Here is a 25,455-nt window from a genome sequence, read left to right on the forward strand (position 1 = left end):
CTTACTAATTCGAGTCCACAAGCAGGAAACGTGATACATCTATTTCCTTTCAGGCAAACAACACAGTTCCCTGGCAGCACAAAAGCATTGCTTCTACCGCTAAATCTCAAACATTCAGAAACCCATTTCACCTCTGTGGATATACTATTCTGTATTTGTTATTTGGATGTTATGGATAGAAACAGTACTTACTCTCCAATCACATGGCCACCAAAGTTTTGGGGTAAGGATTTTGTTTCTTGTTCTAGAATCTTGTTACAGTAGATGCTGAGATTTGCTGGTGATTACCTAAAAAAATACATCGAGGTACTTTCAAGCTTCATGTTGGAAGCAAAAAGTAATGAATAGATTTTGTATTTCTTGCAGTGCAAAAGGCTGTTTTCCAAATGTTTCTTTGACAAAGTTTTATCATGTTTTTAAACTAATCAAGACAGCAGGAAGTGCCAGGGCAGAATTGATTGTTTGACAAAGTTCATTACTGAAGTCGGTTGAAAAGGTGTCTATTGACTTCAGTATGTTTCAGATAAGGTAGACGTTCTCAAGTGTTTAATGGATGTACCTACATGTCAGACATGATCTGTTTATTCTTCTGATGAAAAAGGGATACCAAAAACTAAACCTGTTGCAAACTTTGGAATAAAGGCTTACGCCTCCGGAATGAAAAATTACTTGTAATTTGCTGTGGTGTCTTGTGATCAGTTTTTCCTTACTTTTTCCTCAATATATATTTTGACTATTGTCCATTAAGAATCTTTTCTTTCACTGAAACCTGGGAATGATTCATTAACTGAAACATATAGAGTTTGGGGTGGAAATATACTGAAATTCATTCAAGGTAATTAGATCCAGTGACTTGATCCTAAAGGATTCTGTGCAACTGTGGAGAACCTTTCCCTCCAAAAAGCTCTGTTACTTGCTATGTTTAAAATTAACAAGTATTAGCATTTAACATTTCAGTGAACCATACGATCTGGTTTTGTCTATTATATTATTGCTATAGAGCAATGATGCCTCCAGGAATCTGTGTGTTATATAAAACTAAAAAATAATATGCATTAGCAAAATAGGATTTTCATTGCATAGAAGTGCCCTGGGAAAAGCGTGGAAAATAACTATACAAGAAGATTCATTTCCTTAGCATAAGAAATATGTCAGATGCCATTCACATATTTCCTGCAATGACATACATTTTCCTACTGGGAGGCCATGAGCAACTCAATTTTTTTGTCTTCAGCTAGAGTAAGATAATGATACTGGATGTCTTTGAGAAATACTTAGGGATTAACTAAGGAAAAAATACTTATTACTGTTTCAGAGTCTCTTGTTGCTGGACGTTGTCTTAACTAAGGAAAAAATACTTATTACTGTTTCAGAGTCTCTTGTTGCTGGAGGTTGTCTGCTGGACTCTGAAGAATATAATTTTTGTAGAATGGAACTACATGTAATTCTAAAATGGCTCTTTCAGAACAAAAATGAAAGTACTTCCATCAACATTTACTTTAATAATCTTTATGTAAATGGTGCTGCCCCTTGTAACTATGGATTTGCTTTTATGCTGAGGTAAATTATTGCTTCAGTGTCATGGAAACATACACAAGAAATAGGAAAGTTATACAAAACTCTAAGGATTCGTTAGCCATACTGCTCAAACTGTGTCCAAGGTGTTCTCCATCTTCACGAAGAGTCAAAAACGTACCTAAGATGTGAATATTTACATTCCACAGTGGCTGGCCCTGCTGGTACTGCTGTTACTCTGTTGTTCCATTTAAGGTACTGCTCCAGGTGTGCCAGGCCCCCCTCCTTCAGTTTCAAGAGCTGCATTTGACAGCACAAAGCAGGACACACATGAGCTGTCTTATTGCTGAAAGGGCCAGCATCACCTTCCACCGCCATTGCCCACCTGACTTGCCAGGGACTGGTACTGTACCCAGCCCTGATGGCCTCCTGTTTGCTTATGCTCTGGCAGCAGATGAACCTTACAGCTTGGGTTTCTGTGATGAGCTTGCAAGGTTCTGGGAAGGAAAACTCTTAGGTTTTTCTTATTTTTCTGATAGATTTTAGAAGAGTTAATAACATTTCCTTTTCCTTTCTGGTAGGTATATCATATGTGGTAGGCTAGGGAGGGATATTATATAGTCTGTCAGAAAACGATGACTGACACAAGTTCACTGTGAGGAAGCTTCACTTAAAATGATAGAAATGTATTTTCTGACATTCTCGGAGACACATGACCTGAGCTAAAAATAAAACTACCAATAATAGATATAAATAAAATAGAATTCTTTATTACATGAGGAAGCAGTACTTGAAACTGTGATTTTTCAGGATATGGCTTACAGGCTGCTCCACTGTCTTTCTAAGCCACTCACCATATAGCATTGTGAGTGTGAATAGATTACCAAGATGCAGATCCTTTTCCATGCGTGTGTGACTTCTCAGCAGCTCCCATGGTTTTGGCCAAAGCATAAACTTAACATGTGCACAAAGGTTTGCTGAAAGGGGCCAACTTTGTGAGAAAAGAATAAACGCTGAAAAAATTGCCAAAGCAACTATTCATAATCATATTTAAACCCTTACAAGTTTAGAAACCACCTATTGTCTAACAGCTGGAAATATGCAGGCATCCTGTTTTCTAAAGCTGTCCAATGATAACTTCACAGAATAGTATCTTAAAAGTAACTCTAAGAATTTTAAAATAATGAGCAAGCTAAACTGTCTTCCACTTATTTATGTGTGAGCACATATAAATCTTTCTATGACTGCTCCAGGCTAGTGGAAGTGTGCATGAATAAAGCTGTATAGATGAACCAAGGTATACACATGCTGTGTGAATTGCCTAAGTAGTTTAAATCCTCTCTCTATATTCATGCAAAGACCTTAAAAAATAATCTAATTTTTTTTTAAATTAGCACACTGTTTTGCAAGCTCAATGCAGAGTCAGTGACAGCCTGGAAAGTCGGTAACATGCTTAGCTGCAGATCTTGCAGGAATTCTTTTGAATTCATTCTTCACCATCATCAATCTGCAGGTTTTTTTAAATGCTAAATTATGTAGCGGAGTAAAACATTAGCAAAAAAAGGATTGTTAACCTCCTCTTTTTAAATTCATGAGTTTCATGATAGAGCTCCTGACCCCATCAGCAAATATCCTCCATGTAATGTGTCACAAGCACAAAACTGGGATTCCAATTCTCACCGTGCTAGAGCTGTTCCCTAGTACAGATGTTGCAGTCTTTGTAGACATACATGCCTGTTTCAGACAAGTTGCCTGAGCTACTGCAAGGATGCAGGAGCTCATCTCTTTCAGGTGCCAGCTTCTATGAAGCTGTGTAACCTCCAGTCACCCTCCCTTGTGGTGGGAATCCATAGTATGGTACTTTGGCAGAGGTAGGAAGCGAAGCACTTAAAGCCAGCCACTGCTGAACTTCAGCACTGTTGGTATCACATGGGACAGCAGACAGAGAATCTCAATTATTTTTTAATTGTTAATTTCAAAAGGAGGTTTGGCAATAGCTGAGTGAGAAATTCAGGGTTTGGTCCCCATCCATCAACTGCTAATTTCATTTTTTACTGTTTTAATACAGCCTTTATTGAGTTCATTTTGATTTGCAAGGTAACAGTGGGAGCAAAGATGTTTCCATTTTAACCAGGAGTGCATTTCTTGTAATTCCTAAAAGCATTTTCAGTTGCACACAATTAAATACAATAAATGGCTTCAAAACAATCCTATTTCTCCAGTGCAGATAGTAATATACTTTCAGATCAGGAAATTTAATTTAAATAGTACATTTGATCAATATGACAGCAGCAGAGAGAAAAAGTGTAAGCAGATATTAATCAACATAAACGTAGATCCCTAAACTATCCTTCAATCTAGTTTTACTCAAGTATCTATTTTAAAATGCAATATTACAATTTAATACTTTAAAAACATTAAGGACAATTTTTCTTTTCTTGAATTGTAATCCAGGGTGTTATTTGTCCAGTGAGTGGAAACAAAGCTATACATCAGTTGTCTTCCAGAATTTTAAGATTGCAAACTGCCCGACACTAATATGAGCACTACCACCTGATTTTATAAGCTACAAATGCACTCACCATTTTAAATATAATGTCAAATTTTGCCTTGTCTCTCCCTCAATCCACTGTTCTTCTCCTCATTAAAATATTTCTGTTTGCTTGTAAGAAGTCAGGTTATATACTCTGCTAGAAGAGATGATCATTAGGAATGAGCATATTCTAACATCTGACACTGTGTGGTGATATTTCACTGATGTAGCCGGAACAGTGGTTAAGGACTTTGTGTCATTAAGAGACTTGTGAAGGGCAGCACTGGCACAAACAGTAACATAGCTGTCAGACACAGGGAAATCCGACTCAACAGCCATAGGATCTGATTTCTCTTACAGGATCCTTCATGGGTGGTAGCCATGGTGGAGTAGAAGCAACAGCAGCAAATCCAGCCCAGTCCTTTGCAAGAAAGAAAAGAAGCATTTGACTGCCTGTGTGGTGGCCAGGTTAAGCCTGTTATCTTCCACTCTGATGACTGTGTCAGCACATTTCCAGCATACCCACGGGGTGATCTCTCCTCATTCCCTTTGCTCCTCTTCACACACTTTGTGCCCTCCAGCCTAGCTTTAGCAGCAGCAAATAAAAACTCAGTGAGTTGCCTCAGCTGTCCTGCTGGGGATGGGGACACAAAAAGGCTACAATGTGAAGCCCACTGTGGAGCACTTCACAGCAGATGTGGCAGTGGTAGCTTCTACCAGGCTACTACTCTTCCTAGTTGGATAGCTGGAAAAGACCAGCACAAACCAGAGTACTCAGAGGGCCTTTATCCTGGTAGACTGGGCATTGTTAATAGGGCAGAGGACTTCATTAAGTTGCAGATGCAATTGCTTTGCTAGCAGATAGGAAGTGAAGGTGTGACATAGAGCCGCTTACAGATGCTTTACACCACTGCAGATATTTTTCTTAGTAGAAAAGACCTTCAGAGCTGAAGCAGATCAAAGTAGTAGGAAAACATGACAAAATTCGAGCCTTGGATTCAGATGCAGTATCAACCTCAAGGATGTATTTCCTGAATTCTTCTCTTCCATTCCCTTTTCTCCCTTTCCAAAATTTCACTGTAGCGTGCATATTCTTCCTCGTATTTTTTTTTATGACAATCAGCCAAAATAGAGTAAGGTGATTGAAAACACTGCATCAACTGGCATTTTTTTCTTGCAGTTGGACTCCCTTTTGTTACTTCATGTTTTGGAAACACGTGTTTTGCCAGTGATTTTAGAAGTGCAATATTTGGCAGCATATCACACACCATAAGGAGCTCATAGCAGAAGGAATAAATGTCTTTACAGGAGATATGATCTCCTGCAGAGTCTTCGGGTTAGATCACTGATGTCTGCAAAAGATTGCAAACAGTATGTGAACAAGTGAGCTTCTTTCTTTTGAAACCACTCGTTGGAGTCCAACAACTTCAGACTTCACAGGTTCCTGCTGTTAGAAGTGGCCCCAATGAGAGAACAAAAGAGTGAGAGGCAAAATGCTTTCTTCCAACCTCATGATGTAGTTTTAGGGAACAATTGCTTCCAATGCTTATCCAAAGTAGTAGCACATTGTTCTGTTCAGAAAACAGACTGAAAATGAGGGTAGAGACTTTTAGTGTGCAAATACGAGTATTGCTGTGATCCAAACCATTATGCTATTTTTGATGACTGAGCAAGCATTTCTCCATTCATACTGGGGACAAACATGAAAATTGTATTCCAGTGATAACTGACTTTGTCAGGTTTGCATTTCTTTAACCTCATGGCCTTTTTGCATTTAATTAAAATGGTATATAAACATAGATAAAATTACCCAATAAAAATAAAAATTAAAAGCAAGCCAAATTCATCAATGCATGATGAGTGAGAGGGGAAGAAGTAGAATGGATCCAGAAAATGTTGTCAGAGGAAGGGACGATCCATATTGACTTGGTGAAGTCAAATGTATCTGAAAGAATATATCTGAGTTCTTTGGCTGGGAGCCTGTACTAATACCTCTCCCTTGTCACAGATGGCCATATATATGTATAAAATGCATTCTTCACACTGAATCTGCATCTCCCCATCTGGCATACACAGACTAAGTCTACAGCAACAATCTTCCTGCTCAGGCTTCCCTGAGTGCTTTATCATGCATTACCTTAACAAGTTTGTTTGCTTAACACTTGAATTTCAGAGTGGCTTCTGGCTCATCAGGGGTACTGATCCATCACTCAGGACTTGCAGCTCAGGGCTTTACCTCATGGTGTGTGATATTAAAGGACTCAAATCATTGAGCAGACTTCTGTTTCCATCATGATGGAATTAATATGAGAGCAAACTGTACATGAACAAACCCTTCTTCCAGCTCTCCACCTATATTTTCCAATCAAACAAATGCATCATACTTCCAGGTTCGTTATTACACATTTTCTAGAGCCCTGCTAGTTCCTTATAGCTTGCCTAACCTTCCATCTTCTGACTAATATTTTTTCCTTTATTTTTTCAAGCTGGAGCCTTTAAAAAAAGCAGAAGTTTTACATCTCAAAAACTACCTTTCCATACCCTTAAGACCTCTAATAACAAAAAGAGCTTGTCTTTCATCGCCTTTTCACAGCCAAGTACATCTACTGATGGTAGAACAAAAGCTTGTTTTAAAAACATATAATCCAAATACCCTCATTGATTGGTTCTAGTATACGTCGGTGGCATGTGAACTTGGACAACCCTATATAATAGTATTCTAACACATAAAAAAAAATAGGAAGGAGGGATGCATTTCCTAGTTTAGTCAAAAAACCCTCAGAATTCACTGCATGAAATGGCTAGGAAAACTGGTGGAAATATATAGCCTTGGAGACGAGACTCTTTCCTTGGTTCTTAGCCTAGAAGATATTGATCAGATGGACTAATTAGAGCATTATTCCTCTAAAATATGTTCAAAATGTTCCCAGTACTAGAAATGTCTAGTTGTGTGAATGGTGCGAGTGCATAATTTAAGGTATAGGGCAGAAAGAAGCAGAGTCTGTTTATACCCCTTTGTGTCAATCTGACAGACCATGTCCCTGGGGCTGCAGATTTCCCCATTTCTATCACATAATGCAGCTGCAAGCGTAGCTGGCTTAGTGGCTGTGTAGCTGTGCTGAGTAAAGGCAACAGTGACATAAAGCCTCCTCCCACTCCTCCTACAAAAAACCTGCCAACACTGCACAAAATTTTTATCAACTTCAAAATGTGTTCAGACTCCTGAGGTAGGGATCCTGACATGGAGTAAAATACATGGATTCTTCCCAAATTCACTGGGAAACTAGAATCGATTTATCTTCCTATGGTCAACTTGAACTTAGAGCAGGCAGGATGCCCTGGAAGACATTTGTGGAAATAAGCACACCGGGAGGCAGGTTTTCAGTTGGGTTTCTGGAAGCTAAGACAGATGGTTCCTCCACATTTCAAGTCCCTGTTTGAAAAATAGAGAAAAATTTTGTCAAGAGAAAGATTATGAGGTAAAATGTGACACAGAATGAGACAGAAAGATGGTTCTGGTTTTGCAAATGCTTGCTGTAAACACACTGAGTTTTTTCAAGTACATTTATCTGAGGAGCAGATGTACAACACAGATATAAAATACATTTAAACAACACTATTAAAGACAATGAGATATTTATGGTGATGTTACATCCTTGAAATGTTTATCTTCTTATTACCAGTCTTAAATCTAGTGTACCTACAGATTCTCCCTCCTGCTCTTCAGTAAAATATTACATGGTGCCACAAATTTAACAGTGAAGACATATTCCCAGATTACTTAACCAAAGATTTCACTTGAATAAGTAACTTTTTTCATGTTAATTTTCATAATAATTGCAATGTATCTGCATGGTGAATTTGCAGAAATCAGAACTGTGAAAATCCAACACAGCTCAGCAGTTTTTAGGACAGGGACCAGTTTTGGTTTTTCTGTTACAAATGACATGCACTGGGGCCTCAGACAGACCCTGAGAACATATTACACAGGCAAAAACGAATAATGGCAACAGCAGTAGAACTCAGCTTCATCTCTATAGGAACTGAGACAGAGGGTTTTTTTCACCTCTTGTAGAGGCTGTAGGGTTGTGCAACGCCCCTCGCCCCAGCCAGGCCCAGCAGCATCAGAGTAAGGTCTGCTGCATGGTTTCTGGAGCAATCGGGATGTCCCCTGACTAATGGCAGTTTGGTTTTTTCCCCTTCAGAGGAGATACTGACACACATGCAAATCCTGTGATAGAGATGTAGAAATTGTTACATAACTAGATCACGTCTCAAGTGCTCAAGAGGTCACAAGCTGATTTACGTATTCCACATTATTTTTATAATGATCATGGTAGCTAGAGGACTGCTGGAGTGAGGGAGACCCACACATACCACATTTCTTCTGCTTAGACCTGTTAAGATCTCTGTAAGGAAAGGGGTTATTGTCCTGTGTACCAGGTCAAGGTCACCAGAGTATCTTCCCATTTCCAGCTTCCCTGACCACAGCGCAAGCTGACTTGGGATATGTCACAAGGCAGCAGCAGAGCAGCCTGGGCCAGTGACTCAAACAGGACACAGCTTTCATATAAATAGTGCTAATACTGAGAGAAATAGCAGCAAGGATGTGGGTTTAACGGAAGGAAGATAAAAGACAGGATGTGATGGTGAAGCATTAGCAATGGCGGGAACTGTGTTTGAACAGCAGCCCTTCAGTGGCAACACGACAGCAGTGAACCTCATTCCTCTGTAGCACTCAGAGTCCCTGGCTCTGCCTCCGAACTTCTCCAGAAATATTCTTATACCAAACAAGAAATAAATCTATGACTTGCGATGTAATTAAAAAGGAAGGCATTGCTCGTCTTCCCCCTCTCAGCTTCAGGATATGCCACGTCTCTGTTTCCCCTCGGCTGTGTTTGAGAAGGGCTGATTTGCTCATGCACATGGCAGTACTGGTTTCCGGAGCTGTGTCTGCCTGCTTCCCTGTATTCCAGTATTGCTACAGAGGGTCTGAAGCAGCCAGGCAGGAGATGCTGCACTGCACCTTCTAAGGCTGCTTCTGCTGGTGCCAAGTTATTGGAGGAAGCCAGCACTTTCTCTGTGCTCCATCAGGGACAGGAGTCAAGGGCATATGTCAAATCTAATCCTCTGACCACACTAATTTCTCCAGGACACAGAACTGTGTCTTAACTTCATGGTGTGTTTTATTTTGAAGCTAGCTTTTGGAGGTACCATTTTGTATCAGCTACTAGACTACTATTGTTTTGTATAAACCCTATATACAAATTTATCAGATAAATCATATACTGTATTCTCAAGGGGAAGAATGATCAAACAATTCCATATTTAATATGATTATGCTTATTTTGCTCTCAGTTAAGTAAAAGATTTGACAAGCATGTGAAAGTCATCATTTCCATTACTGAACAAAAGGGGATTATATCAATAGTCAGCCTTTACATTTAGGAAGATAATACATAAATCCATTCCAAGATCTTATGTGAAGGCCTGTCAGAGAGATAAAAGTAGATATTAATGAGGGACGTATATTTTTTTCCTTTCCCTTATTCTGGCAAGCCCAAAGAACAGAGTATTACAGTAGTTGGATGAAAGCAAAAAAATATGTCATGAAGAGACCAGTCTTCTTCTTGCACTCTGTCTATTCAGAGCACGATTTCTTCCTTGTATATAAATTATTCTTTTAAAGTGAGTCTGTCATCCTCAGGCTGTGTTTTGTTGCATCCTAATTACTGCTTCTTTCCTGCTTTCCCCACCCCCCCATACAGTCATTGATTTATCAGATGCTTAACTATCTTTAACAGGAAGGACACAGATCTGAGGTAGTAGAAGGAAGAGGCAAAGTTTCTTCAGAGTATTGTTTAAATATTAATCAAACACACAGTGCATATACATTTTGGCAATTACACCTACTGTATTGACTGAGTATGTGGTGCTGCTCATTGTCACATGAGCTGCTAGAAGCATCATTCTTTATTTATCTACCAAATACAGAAATCTCATCTTTAGGAAATGCAGCATATTTCTTCTTCCAAGCACTACACCAGTGAAAGTGTTGGCATGTGAATGTGCCACATAATAAAAGGAGCTTAGTGCCGTGCTTTCTCACCAAGACAAATTCCCTGTAGCTGCATGCTAAACTGCTAGAACCTGGCAGGATTCATATTCAGATGAGTTAGTCTCAGCACATTGTGGATGCAATGGTTCTGCCTCAGTTCTTGTGGAACCTGTCAAAGGAAAATGCTCTGTATTTATACACAAATTCCAGTTTCACCATTATAATTCATTTAAGCAGGAGTCAAAAATCTTTGTGAACCAAATGAGTGTTTTTGCACGGTGCCATGTCCCTTACACAGAAGATTAATCTGAAGCATAAAGGTGGAATGAAATGTCCACAATCACAAAAGAAGAGCACGAAGTAAAACCAAGACTCAGGATTGACCCTCCTGCATTTGCAAGATTATCTTCATTTCACAACCCTACCCTTTTGTCTGGGGCGGGGGGAAACAAAATCAGAAGACTATCAATAACAGCTAGTACAGACAAATTCCTGCTTTTCAAGGTAGAAGGTTCATTTCCAATAAAAAATTAATAAAAGGCACTTATTCAGATTTTGAAACCTATTGCATAGTAGTTAAGTTAGCACGAAGCAATCCTAGATTATTCTTCTAACATAATTTATTCCCCTTCTAATTGAGGAGATGGGAAAAACACTTAAGTAAGTTTAATTTTCATCTACTAAAAATGAGACAACAGTAACTTAAGATTTATCACTCAAAAAAACTCGATCAAAACTTCATCAACAATACAAATATATACAGCATTGCTATGAAATAATGTCTAGGAAATTTTCAGAAAAATATTTGGGGCAGAAAAAAGTAGTTGGTTTGATGCAATGCAAAACTTCTTTGGACTCTGACACATGCTTTCTGAAGCGAACAGCTAGGGCAGTTTCTGCTTCTCAGCAGAGGCCTCTGCCTTGCTTCTGTAGCATCTTATTTGCAGAAGAAAGTTAAATCCCTTTTTCAGATATTTGAATTCATAATCCAGCATCTTAACAGACACTTATGGAATATTTGACCATTTAACTGACATTTGTTAACTTTAAACCCCTTGCCTTAAAAAATTATGTTCTATTGATGCCATCTCTCAGTTATTCAGGGTTTCCATTACCAACCAAGCCAACCAATCCAACACATGGCTGCTGAGGGAGGTCCATGTGTTATGCAGACAGAGCATAAATGAAGAAGGAGACCCTGGATGGTTCTGTTGACTGAAAAGCGCAGGAGTCTCTAGACAAGTAGGACCTGAACCAGTCTGGTGCAAACACAGCCTCCCAGATACCACTGTGGGACAAACACCAATGCCCTACCTCACACGGAGTCTCCAGCCTGGATCATCTGTCGTGGGTCATCAGGAGCTGACTAATACTTAGATCAGTAATTACCTCACTTAGAAATAATACCAGCATTTATCTGCTTGTGGTCACACAGATTCTTGTGAATACTACTTAATTAGGTCTCCTATCCCACACTGAAATAGATATCCATGGACATATTTGGTGCAAAGCAAATCTCTGAAACGGATTAATGGTCACACTGGAAGCGCTGGAAGAAGGAGAGCTCAAATTTCTGAACTGGAGATAGCTAACTGAAGAGTCAGTACTGCTACATATGAACATCTGTATTGCATTACTGGGCGCAGCCTAGGTATTACTGCAGTGAAAAGAGCAGGAAAATCTGATTTAAACACAGATCCCTCTTCCTGCTCCTTGAATACTTGTTTATTGTAAATTTTAGATCAGTATTCAGCGAAGGTCACAAACAGCTCCTTTTCCTCTCATTCTTACACTTTGTACAACTTCCTAATTTTTACCTGAAGAAGGCCCTAGTTTTAGCAATCTCAAAAAATAATGAGACCATGAAGAAAACACTAAACACTGTTTTCACTGATGGCTATTTTTGAACAGGCAATACACAAGTTAGACCTGTCAGCAGAATACTCTGTGGCAGTATTTCCAAGGCAGTATATTTCTGAGTGAGAAGAGACTGCGTCTGAGAAACCTTGCGGGTTTGGGTCCCAGTAGATTTCCTTCAGCTTCTGCCAAGGCACTATGCTGTACGTATCTTTTTCATTCATTTTATCTATGTTAATACATGATGTACATTTAAAATGGAGAGTAAGAGGGACAGAATGTGTGAAATTTGGAAGGGAAGATTGCTCCTTTCTTGGAAGCAGCTGTGAAGGTTGCAGGGGGAGAAGGAGAGAGAGGGCACGGCTAAGAGCTAGGAGCAGAAACAAGGTCCTGCCTCTCTGGTGGTGGAAACGAGCACTTGGCACCTAGAGGCAAATGTGCAGAAGTTGCAGCATCTCCGAAAAGCACTGCATTGAGAGCCACTGTTTGTAGGATGTGCTGGCAGGCTGAGATCTGGTCTTTATTTCTAGTATACCTAGTGTCTCAAGGTACTCAGAATGTGCCTTGTCACTCTGAGTTTTCTATCTTTTAAAATATTGTGCCTTATATTCTGATAAAACTTTGGGTTTCAGTGTGAATGTTTCTTGGCCTTTTGCGGGTTCTCACAGTAAGGACGAGCTTACTTGAAGCTGTGTCTGGGCCTGGCAGGCTTTTCTCAGATCACAGACTACAGAATTGCTGTGGTGGGACTGAAGGTGATTTCAGTGGATTCCTTACCCTACAGTCTTCCCAGTAACCTGAAAATCTTGTGCTTTGTTCTAAACCCGGATGTCTTCTGTTTTCTTAAATGTAGCATACGCACTTTCATATTTCTTCCTTAATTTTTAGAATTTTAGGAAATCCTACTTAATTTTAGGTTTTCACTCCAGTCACTTGTGCTCTGTTCATATAGGAAATTATTTTGTCCTCAGGCTCTGTAAAATAATCTTACCAATCAAGTAATAACAGTAATGTCATACTGCACTGTGGCAAATTGTGATTTACTGTTTGACTCGGGTTCACGCGGAGGCCATACAGCTTAGGCTTATGCTCTGGTTTTGTAAGGTCAGTAAGAATGCCTGGCCAGAGGATTGTTTGCTGCACATGTGGAAAAGATCAAAATTATATTACTGTCTTTGTAGTGCATTAGGAATCATAATGAAACCACACAGTAACAAAGTTTCTATCTCTGTCTGCATAAAGGAGTCTTTGCATTGTTTTATATAGTTACGCCAAAAGCATTAAATTAAACATGCTGACATCTCTATCTTAGATGTTTCCTTCTGATAATTACAATTACTCTTTATTTATCATTCCAGTAAAAATGAACTTCCAGTAATATCAAGGGAAGATCATTACCTCTGAGTTGGTTTGTGGGTTATTGAGATGGCATATTCCACTCTTCCGGCTTTTTATCACAACAAATTATGGTATTAGTAAACAAAGCAAGTGTACTTTGGTGCATGGAGATCATTCTGGACATCACTGTGGATAGCAAGAAATATGAATTTAAGAACAGATGTAGTTTCATGCTTCTCCATCCGCACAGATATTTGTGCAAAGCCACAAAACTGTGCCAGCTTTACTTCATTAAGCTTCTGAACACTTGCTGTGCCTCAGTCTATCTTCCTTTCAAAGCCTGTGCAAAACACTAGTCCTAAGAGTTTATGGCAATATAATTCAGAGGTTTTTCGAGTTTTGAGGTACTATTAACGTCTGTGTAATCTTTTGTTGGGATGTTTCTTTTTCACTTTTGCTGACACCCTATTTTGTTAGAATTAAGGTGATTTTTGATTAGAGATTTCCAGCATAAATTTCCAGCAGAGGGCAATCTTGTTCCTAAGTAGGTTGCTCGTTTATGAAGTTAACCCTCTAATAAACGGTTGTCCCTTCTGCATTTCAAATGGAGAATTAATCCAAAGGCACAGATTGCGGATTTTTTTCCTTGTCATTTACTTAATTTTTTAGATGTTTCTGGAGCCTGTTTGCTTACCTGATTGAAGAAAGTCTTAGAAACTGCACAAAATATTGTCAGTATGGACCTTGAGCTGTCATCTGTCCGATCTTCCTTTCAAGACAGGATTAACTATATTACAACAACTCTTGACTGATACTGGGTTTTAAAATCTTTAATGGGGGTAGATGAGCCACCTACCTGGACCACCTATTCTAGTTCTTACCTGTCCTCACAGATAGAAACACATTTTTTAATTTCCTTTGATCTGTTTTAAACCCAGTACTTTTAATTTTATTTGCAGTGGACATAAAAGCAACTATTTAGTTATTAGGTGGAGTGGAAGAATTACTTTCTGTTGTTGCAGAAAAGAATCTCCGAATAAAACAACCCTCTAGCAAGCTGTGTCTGAATGCAGAACAGTGACATTCCTGAGAGCCTAACTATTCTGTTTATTTTGTTTATTAGTTCTCATGTCCTGCACAATCTGCTTTTCTTCCAGAGTTTTTTTCTACAGATTCTGTTTTCCAGTTGCCACCATCCTTGTCTATTTTCTGGATGTCACAACTACCTGAACTACCTTGTGCTGTAGCCTGTCACTCTCACTCATCTCGCAAGAGTCATGTGTGACCTTTCTTAAACTTTTCTCATGACTAAGATCACAGCTGGTTGATATTACACAGCAATTGTAACACAGCCCACCCAACTGAATCATGGACTGCCTAGAAATGATTAATGAGAGGCTGCTTTGCTAATAAGATTAGTGGCAGAGGTTGGGAAGATAGTAATGTCAACACTTGTCCGATACAGAGAAATTGCTTTTTTCAACTCAGCATGACAACAGCAGCACAGGAGTTGGCTACTGATACCAGCCCCAGCTTTAAACTAAGTTTTCTTGGAATAAGTAGAACTGGCGTAAGATTTCATATAGTTCACTTCAAACCTTCTGTGGTGGGAAAGAGTGGTGGCTTTTTGAGCCCAGGATATTCCCTCTGTCCAAACGTGCTGCCAGGGATGCATGAGGAGAAGTATCTGCAGCCTATCCAGCTTAGGGATGGGCGTTTTCTATAGGTGAAGGAAGATGCTATGAGTTTGTTCAAACTTTGATGGACCCTGTTGCTCCTGCCTGGTTTTGCACAAATGAGGCTGTTATGAACATCCACTGATAACTTATCTGAACCTCACTTGAAACCTGAGACACTGAGACTCCTGTAAGACAGAATCTGAACCATTCTTACTAGTCAGGTTACTAGATTTGTCATTTGAAGGTGCAATTCATGCTTTATACACTAGTTGGCGCTCTACATTAAGCTATTCAGTGTTTAGGTAGGAATTTGCATACTGGTTTTTATGGTTTTTATACCAGATTTTGTCACTGAGCTTTCATTTCAGGAAAAAATATAGGCTAAGACAGAGGCTGAGCTGGATGTTTACGTGTCTGAGATCAAACTCTCTACCAGCTGTCCAGGCAATGTGTGTGTGCGCAAGCGTGCGTGCATGCAAGGGGAAGAATGCTTACTAATAATACTGATACTGAAATGCTTACAAAACTTAGACAAGTTTTGAGTCACTGGCTTATCACATCACATAAAGTAAAGAGAGCTCACAAAAATGTGAGAAGGAAAGAATGTAAGTGCAAATAAATTTAGAGTTCTAGAATTTGTATTGAAATTACAAAAATAGCTCTTTCCCACTCTAAAACATAGTGGTATGTTCTGACATTTCTCATTGCTAATACAGCTGAAATCAATGAACTTGTACAATCTGCCTACAAGCCTGATGGAGCCCACATGGAATAGAGTTTGCATGTCAGGTGCGCGAAGCCTCATGCTAGTTTTGGACAGGTGGAAAAAAAGAAAGATGGGAAAATTACTGTCATTTGCTGAAGTAAATGAACAGAATCTTGATCTAACATAATGTGAGTAAAAAATCTTCATAGCAATCTGGGTTTGAATGCTGAACAGTGCCATTCTTGACTGTCAAGCTACCTTACCACTTCTAGTAACTGTAAGATTAAACTACTTATTTCTCTTTTAATAAAGCAAGAACAAAAAAGCTCCAAAACATAAAGAAGATTGTAATATTGGGAAGTCACCCACTAGAAATCAAATAAAATGTGTAGGTATCATCTCGCCCTATGGGTGTCTTCTGTCTCCTTGTACTTAGTAATAGCATGAGCAGAACACGTTTGGAAAACTAACTGGTCTTTTATTAGCTTTATTAGCTGTTATTGGCAAAGTTGTAGTTCCAATTCAAGTTATGTGTGCACAGCCTGACTAAAAGATGCTTTCCCATTTCTCTGTCCTTTGCATTCAGTGCTTTGTCCCCCCTGCCCTGGTTCTTGCTTTTAGATGGTCTCATTGAAGCTGCTACTTATATGATTTTGAAAGGTATCCCTTCATATACTTTGCCAGCTTATAAGTTTACAGATGTATATATTTGTGAGCAAGAGGCAGGGAAGACCTTGTGCCCACTTTAACTTTACACCTTGGAGAATTTTGAGTTTATGGAGCAAAATGCTGTTCCAGCTTGTCGCAGCCAGAGCTGAGGGCAAGAAAGAGAATCCTTGGGAAAATTAATCCTCAATACAAACGTGTTTTGAATTCAAAGAGATGTCTTGCTATCTGATGTGGTCCATACACATGAAAGGAAAATGAAACCCTCACAGAATTAAGAGATTGATCTGAGTATGTCTGCAAGGATCCTGCTAAACTCCATGATAGAGGCAGGATCCTCCATCACAAAAAGCAAATCTATTTTATGAAGATTTTGGTTGATCCAGGGACTGACAAGTCCAGGTAGGGACTGTGTTGCTAGTTTTTGGTGAGGTATACCCCAAGATGAGGAAGGAGAGAACATAGTCCACTTCTCAGAAGACTGTAAGATTGATATGAGCCCCCTTTGGTTGGCCTTGCTACTGATACCCCAGCTGGATGGGAAGAACTTGTTTCAGGGCCAAATGCTAGGGAAAGCACCTTTTCAGCCAGTCTGTCATCTTTACTAATCACATATCCAAATTTCTCTTGTGTAAATTCTATAGACTGTTAAGGACTTGTTAGAAGCTATCAGCTTGATGGGATATATATACTTCATATATACAGTTCGTGGAAAGTTATGAAAGCCTTAAAGAAAGCTGCAACAACCAAGAAAAACATTTGCATAGCAGAGGCAATAATCCCTTGGACAAACCTGTAGCACTGCATTTGCCTAACAGTACATGCAAAAATCAGAGAAAAGGGAATAGAGAGACTTCAGAAGGAATTGCCTGATCTGGGTAGGTGTTGGGCTGACAGACATGTGCTGGCTTGGGTGTCCAGATCTGATGGTAACATCCAGAAGTCATGCATGTTACTGTCGGTTTTGATTCTCCAACCTTTTTTGCATGGACACATTGGAAGCACCATAGATAAGAAAGGTAATGTAGCTAAGACATTAGGTTGCTTTGTCTCTTTGTCCTTTTATTTCTGGCTTTGTACCTCAAAGTCTGTCCTGCATTGTTGAAAAAACCCTTTGTTCTTCACCTCAGCTGGTGTTAGAGGCGAGAGAACAAAATTGCCTGAGGTGGGGCACCAGATCTTTTTCGTGGTGGCATAATCAGTTAAAGCAGGCAGTGTGAGTAGCCTTAGAAACATACAGATAAAAACATATTTTTAGGACCAGCACCTGGGGAGTTATTGTTATGGTTATTGGCAGCATTCCTACCCTATTCTCAAATTTATTTTTTTTTTTCTTAAGAGCAGAGGACAGAATGACATGCACAGCTCTCAGGAAACCGTAAGATATTACGATGGCCCCTTGGGAGACACTGTGTCAGTGTTGCTGTGACTCTTCTGGCTGGCACTGCCCAGATTAAGGAAGGAAAAAACAACTCTGTGGAAGCCAGCTGTTCCCCTCAAAATCCCAGGTGCAGCAAGTCCCACTCTGCCTTTGATCTTTTTCTCTGCTTGGTAGTATTTTCTCCAATGTACCTCAGGGCTGTGATTGCTGGACATTCTAAAGAGGAAATCAATGGGCATAGATTTACAATTCTTCAACGTATGATTTTAGAACTAAAGTACATTTCGGTGAAATTCATCATCTGCAGGGAGTGAACAAAAATCAAGTTCAGCCTATTAGATGCACAGTTTCCACTAAAGTCAGGGAGAGACTGGAAATGGAAAGAATAAAGTGTCTGTAACCAGTAGGTCTCACAATATTCTCATAATAAGAAGCAAAAAGATTAAATGTATGTCCAAACGGAAATGAGAGCATTTGGGGTACTATATGGCAACTGCAATAGTCAGTGTAAACTCGGCTGAGTTTCCCCAGGGAATAATTTGACCCTCTATTTTTACATTTGTATGTAGAGGTAGAAAAATAAAAGAATCAAAGAAGTTAAAGAAAATTAAGACATTATCCAAAGGGATAATTGTTTGTGCTGTACCTCCAGCACAGGGGAACAGCACGTGGGAAGGACCGAAGAGCTGCACTCAATACTTTTGTCAATTCTCTCATCTGCTTTTAACAGTGTGAAGTGTGAATTAATTGTGCAGGTGGTGAAAATTATGGCCAGAGGGATTCAGGGACAAACCCCTACCATGGTGCACGGCAACCCCAGAGCTAGGTACATTCATGCATCTTGCTGTGCTTCTGCTTACAGGTGAGGCTGCCAAGCCCCGCAGAGATCCCTTTCACCTCCTCCCCATCGGAGCTGAGGGCCCAGGCAGGAGTGACATATGGGGTGACAGCACAGAGCCCTGTGCCTGGGTGTTCCCTTGGCAGTCTCAAATACGATAACCTAACTAGCATTCCAGCTGAGGTGCAAAGGCAACCGTCCTAAGAAATTATTAGTCCTTGCTCTGCTTCCCTGCAGCCATCCCGGGACAACAGTAGGGGTACCCACACTGCAGCTCTAGTGCTCGGGGAGTGCTGTCTTTAGGACACCCGCTGGGATTTACTGAACTGGAGGTCACCAAGTCCTAGCTCTCCCTTCCCACCTTTGGGAGTATGAGTAGCAATTTAACAGCAACAGAATGTATTAAATCCATTAAAATAGTGTAATAGGCTATTCCTGACCAAAAGGGGCACAGTAAGGCCTGCTGTGTCTCTGAAGATGTCTTAGAAAGGGCAGAATCACGATGAGTTCCTCGGAAGGCTGCTTATGCTGACAGAGCTCTGATCTGCAGCCAGGAGCTGCAGTGCAGGATGCTGCCTGTGGGTTCTTGCAAAAAGGACACCAGACTATCACCCTTTGACTTTAGAGTGCTCAGTCAAGAGTTTCTTAGTTGTAAAAATGAGGGCCTAAAGAAAAATTATATTTTAGGATCAAATCTGGTCAGCCTCTGAATGAAATTCCTCAGAGGGAGCAGTGCTCTGCAATGATACCCTATGCTTTATGCTCTCCTGTCTTTTTTTTTCCCATTTGAAAAGGATAATGGTTATACATCTATCTGAAAGCAGAGGTTACAAGCAAGCAACAGGAGGTTTGTACAGCCTTCCAAAATATCGGTGCCTTACTCAAAGCTTAAGTTTTCTGGGCCTCATGGAACTTCAGATCTATCCTGAGAAAATATAAGGTGAATAAACTTGGGTAGGAGATTAATGGTGATGCCAGTAATCCATGACACTGTTGGTCCTGTCTAGAATCACACCTGCAAAAGGCATGTAAGGATGAATGCACTGCCCCTCTGACAGGGTTTGAGGGGCAGCAGCAAGGGCTGGGTTCCAATTTAATGCTGCTTGAAGTCCCCACCCAGAAAGCTGTGAAAATTTTATGCTGAACTTTCTGGTGCTCAAGGAGATATTTTTCCCCAAGTGCAAGTATGAATCACATAGCTACCAATTTCTCACTAAAGGGAGAAAACTAAGAAGGTAGGTAAGGATGGTAATAATAACTAATTCTTAAAGTGCAATTATACCAATAATCATTTACATCTCCCCTGCTGGAAGGAAAGTAAATGTTTGCTTTCCCCTTCCTGCAGTGACCTGCCCTAAGTTTAAGCCTTGCTAGGCTCTGAGGCCAGACTTAAGCAAAGATGTGTGTTGGCACATGCTGGGGTGCAAGCCGGTTCCACTGACCATGCCTGGCACCTCTCCCTTCACTGTGTGCTGGCTGCTCTCCATAGGTGTCCCTCGGGCCACTTGTTCTTTTTTTGCCTCTTCAGCACCTGCTTTGGCTAATTCCCACAGCTCGGACTTGATGGCATTACTTTCAGTTGTGGAAATGAGTGTGCAGCACCATAAATTCAGGGGAAACTCTTTAACAGCTGTTACCCTGCAAGAACATTCTGAACCTGGTCTTATCCTGCCCGTTTTGGGCTCCAGTGTTGGCATCCCAATCCTGGAGTTACTACCTTCTGTTATGGTGATGGCAAATATTCAAGAGACTTAGTATTACTAATGGTTATCTCTGACCATAATAATTCAGGGCATAGTAATTTACATTAATTACTATAAGGATTTAAAGTATCTGTTACTCAGCAGTAAAAGGCTGGGACGTGTTCTCATGTTGTAATAAATACAAGGCTTACTGCATCAAGGACATGGCAGCAGCTACATCGCTGTTGTAATGGGTGAACTTGCAAACATATACACATAGAACATAAATATTATAAACAAAACGACAAGTCTGCATAAATCCACGCCTCATACTATCCACAGAAGGAACTGCTTGGCAGTTTTGTAGCACACCTTGGGGCTGGTGCGTGACTGAATTAGAGAGGGAGTAAAGACTTTTCCCTTGCATTGGTACAGAAACTGGTATTGCATGGAAAGCTACTTTCTGGATGTTGTTGAATTATGCAAATTAAAGAAAAAAACACCATATAGTCACAGCAATCTGAACCGCTGCGTTTGTGTTGTGAAGCTCATGTATTACTTAGAAAGACCTTAAGGTTTGTTCATCTTTTAAGGAGGCTGCCATCTTCAATTAATTTTCTGGCAGGAAAATCCTTCAGAGTTAATGAAATAACTTTGCCGTGTGTTTTTGCTGTATTTCAGAGCAGATAACGATCGCCTTCACAGTGTCCATGGTGATTGGACTGGTGATTGGGGGCATCATCTGGGCATTGTTCACTTGCTTGTCCCGTCGCAGAGCTAGCGCCCACATTTCCCAGGGGAGCTCCTCAGCCTTCAGCCGTCGGTCCAGACCTTCCTCCCATGGCCACACTACCGGCAGGACTGGATTTTACCGCAACAGCAGCTGTGAACGTCGGAGCAACCTCAGCCTGGCCAGCCTCACCTTCCAGCGGCAAGCCTCCTTGGAGCAAGCCAACTCTTTCCCCAGGAAGTCAAGCTTCCGTGCGTCCACCTTTCACCCTTTCCTGCAGTGTCCTCCCCTCCCTGTGGAGACGAACAGTCAGCTCATCACACTCACTCCCACAAACACCACCACAACCCTTGTGGGAAGCACCACCAACAGCTTAAGTCGACCTGAATTCCACTGGTCTAACAACAGCCTCCGCATCTGCCACTCCACACAAACCCCACCTCCCGCCTATGAAACCATCATAAAAGCTTTCCCAGACTCCTGAGCTAGGTCCTTGCTGCAAACACGCATGTGCATTTTAGGAGGAACCTCAATCATCTCAACAATGTTCTGTGCTTGATGAAGATCTCTGAGAAGTCTCTGGCTGCCGTTGTGGAGGGGACATACATTGCCAAGAGGCAGGTAGCAGCGATTTCCTGGAGTGCAATGTCCCACGGTCCAAGGGATCATTTGTCTTTGCACTGCTGGCTCTAATTTACTGCTCTGACATGTGCTTGCATATTTATAGTGCTGTATCTTTAATTGTAATCATAGGAAAGAAAATGCTGCCACATAAAAACCCAGATCATTTCTTGAAGGAACAGACCATATTAGGGATTACTGATATACCCATTTTTGCAAATTTCACTATTCTGTTTTCTTTAAAAAGAAAAAAAAGTTTTGGTTTTACATATTTTCCCAAGGATATTAACGTTTCAGAGAACAGCTCCCATTACCCACCTTCTTCCTATAACCACAGAACAGCTTCTGTCTGAGGAACCTTAGATGCAGACCTCATAGAGGATTTAACATCACAGTCCTGGCTGTGGTCATAGGCATCCTGTTTTGCTGACTGTGAAGGATTTTAAAAGACTCAGTGTTAGGGCTGTTTGTATAAAATTCCACATAGTGTGGGAAAATATTGAAGTACACAAAGATATACACAGAGAGAAGTTTTGAACAACTTACTAAATGCATGGTAACAATTATAACGAATATTCTGTCTGCAACCAGCAGAACAGGTAGTCATACTTTGATACCCAGTAAGGCTGTATGGGAGCAGAACACCTCATGTTTCATTTTTCCAGTTCTGGTTATAAAGATAAGCAGCATGAATGACAACTATACTTTTAATTAAGTTTCCTGTTTTGCTATGGGATTGCTCATTTCCTTATTCAAATTGCTTTTCTCAAATTGTACCAACATTTAATTCTTCCTGGCAAATTATTCACTGACATCTTGTCTTCCACTAAAGCAAGATTTTAGACATCTATGGCTGAATACTGGGATTGTACAATTAGTTGGAATATGAAGATAAAGATGGAATATTTAGTTGAGGTTAACATGTATTCTTGACTCTTATGCATGTATCATGTCAAGCTAACCCCCAGCTTAGTAAAGACTAATTGCACTGACATGAGAGACATCCAGGATTTGGAAACAGCACAGACAAATGGGCCTGGTTTAAGTCACGTCAGTTTCCTGTTGAATATTTCATGTTCAAATAAAGGGTAAAGAAATTCCACAAGCAGAGGAGCAGCCCTGCTCCTCACTTACAAATAAGCCTGTTGTTCCTAAAAGGGCTGGGCAACTACCCGCTGCAGGACTCCTAATTGAGGGGACTGGTCCTGTGCTTCTGTAGAGAGAAAAAGTCCTCATCTGCTTTCTGGGAGGGATGAAGATTCAGCGGCTTTTGAGAACTGGCAAAATGCTTAACATCTTACTTTCCAGGCTTTTGGAGACTGGCAGCATGCATCCCTTTGCCATACTCAGCATCCATCAGGAAGCACTGATATTGATCTCCAAACTGCAATCTTCCAGACTAATACTACCGCATTTGCAAATATTACTACAAACATTGAGCTTACAAGCATTACTTACTGTAAACCACAAGTATTCCTTATTGTAAAGGCCAATTATTTTGCATGTATATTACTGACTGGCTTTCATTGTTTTGTTTTGAGTGTGCAACTTTTTTCCTTCTGGAGAGATATATATCACTGCTAGAAGAACAACCATTTACAAAGTTTACAGAGCGCTTCACTGCAGACACTATGGGTTCTAGTATACCGAGGACTTGCTGATAGGACTGCCAAACTGCATTTGGCTGGTCAGAAGCTACGGACTTAAAAATAGTCCTCTGGAGAAAGAAAGTTTTGTTATTTCAGTCATTAATAATATTTTTTTTTCATTTAGTCTTACTGAATCTGGTGAACTTCATTGCATGCACAAGTGTGTTCACGGTGTCCTAGCTCTCAAATAGCTGATGCCACCTATTCTAATGAGCTTGTGAAAAGCAGAATTCAAGCCTGCTCCCTTTGCTTATTGAGTTTGGCAGACTGTTTGAGTCATTGTGGTGTGTACCCCGCTGGCCAAAACTGCTTGTTCCTTGAGAGTGAAATTGTTTTAGCTGAGTAAATTTTTACTCCTGGACTGTAAGTGCACATTACATTACAGTTGAAATTTCCACAGCATATTATTACTTGTATTACACTATATTTAGTAAACCATGTAGAAAAGGAAGCTTAAACGTACTGTATTTTTTTCCTCTGGAAATCTGTACTGGATATCAAAACATTTTTTTCATGTGCCCTGAATTAAGGAGATAAAACCACAGATTGTCTGGTGCATAACCAGTATGGCTGCCAGATACCTAACTACTAGTTTAAACAATGTCTGAAATGAATGTTTTGCAAGCACTCTGGAAGCTTCAGAATGTGAAATAAAGTTATAAACTCAAGCTCGTGTTTTTCCTTAAAGATAAATGTGTTGAATTGCACAAAAGAACCTTTAAAGGGAGGGGTCCTTCTCTAATTGTGCAAGCTGATATAGTTGGAAGTTTGAATGAGGACATGGTCTATCTTCTGCTTCTGTGGTGAGACACCCTAAAGCTGAAGACATTATATGAACAACAGCGTCCAGAGATTTTAAGTCCACTGGTTTCCAAGTACTTAGACTTCAATCCACAAAGTTTTTGAGCAAATGCTTGCTTTAAGTGGATTGGCAATCACTATAAGGTTCCTGCTGAAATGCACATTTTATTGCATTAGAACCAAAGCACATTACACAGGATCAACTCCTAAATCAAACTGTGGGATTCAGGAATCATCAGGTGTTTGATATGCAAAAGATTATACTTGCTTATTGTAATGGTCTTTTCTAGCCTTTTATTTCAATTCAAAACACTGGAAAGAAAAGCTGAATTTAAAAAAATACATATTTCTGCAGATTTCAAGATTTCAAAGCATTCAGAAGCAATACCTTAACTTTACAATAATTTTGCACGTAATACATTTTCACAGTGAGAGGGGGTGATTAAATGGGTGCTCCCAGAATCACACAGGGAGCGACAGCAGAGCTTTGATCAACTTCCAGATATCCTGATACCTTTTCCTGAAGTGAGCAGAGCTACTCCTCTTCATAAAGAGAAACACTATTCTATTATTGTCAATGTGCACAAAACCAATTGCTCCAGTTCTGGTTTCGTATAGAAGACAAAACTTGTGAGCTCTCTGAGAACAGCAATGTTCCAGCTTATTTACAAAAGTAGCTCATGCTATATTCCTTGACCTTTCCCTACTGAAGAACTGCTGATCAACTCTTCAGACAGCTACTAATTATCATACTGTAACACACCAAACATGCCACATCTTTGCCAAATCAAATTTTTAAAGTTCACTTGTAATTTACCATGAAGTTTTTGAGTCATCTCAACATCCATTCCGAAGCATAAACTGAAAAATGCATTTACTGGAAATAGCCTCTTAGAGGTGAAATGACACATGCCAGATCCCTGACCTATAGGCACTTGATAAAATTAGGTGATGTCCATGACGCAGTGCAGCTTCTGAAAAAAAAAAAAAGAAAGAAAACACTAATTGGAAATTTACCTTTGCCAAGTCCAGAACAGATTAAGGAAAACAGCATTGATAAAACCTGACGAAGCAGAGAACGGAACTCTAGAATCCAGCCTTACAAAGTGTTTTAAAACTCAGGTAAAATACCTATATCTTTATTTGGGTGTCTTAAAAAAAATGTGAGTTTTCAAAGGGGTTGAGTTTTTGGAACTTCTGTATGGCTTTGTGAGGAAGTATTTCTTTGCTTTTTTGAACACTCGAAAGGACGGCAAGACCCTAATCTCTTTTTCAGGGGAATATTAACAGTGACTATAATTGACTCAGTATTTTTCATCCAGTTGGGCTAGAGAGTTTTGAGGAAACCACTGCAGCGGTCAACAGGTCAACTGCGGCTGCCCGCAGCTGTTTTTGAAGCAC

At 40.1% G+C, this 25,455-nt stretch overlaps 1 protein-coding gene across 2 annotated transcripts; it reads left to right on the top strand.

The window, feature by feature from the left end:
* Window positions 1–32: 32 nt before the first annotated feature.
* On the top strand, window positions 33–23,921 carry MYCT1 (MYC target 1). Of its 2 annotated transcripts, none has more exons than XM_056344169.1 (2): window positions 33–223; window positions 20,935–23,921. In XM_056344169.1, the coding sequence occupies exons 1-2, from the start codon at window positions 172–174 to the stop codon at window positions 21,465–21,467; spliced, it is 585 nt and encodes a 194-aa protein (XP_056200144.1). In that variant the 5' UTR covers window positions 33–171; the 3' UTR covers window positions 21,468–23,921. The 2 variants fall into 2 exon arrangements, with proteins under 2 accessions (XP_056200144.1, XP_056200145.1); XM_056344170.1 differs by having other exon boundaries at window positions 167–223; window positions 20,940–23,921.
* Window positions 23,922–25,455: the final 1,534 nt, after the last annotated feature.

This window comes from Falco biarmicus, chromosome 6 (assembly GCF_023638135.1).
Source record: "Falco biarmicus isolate bFalBia1 chromosome 6, bFalBia1.pri, whole genome shotgun sequence".
NCBI classification, from domain to species: Eukaryota; Metazoa; Chordata; class Aves; order Falconiformes; family Falconidae; genus Falco; species Falco biarmicus.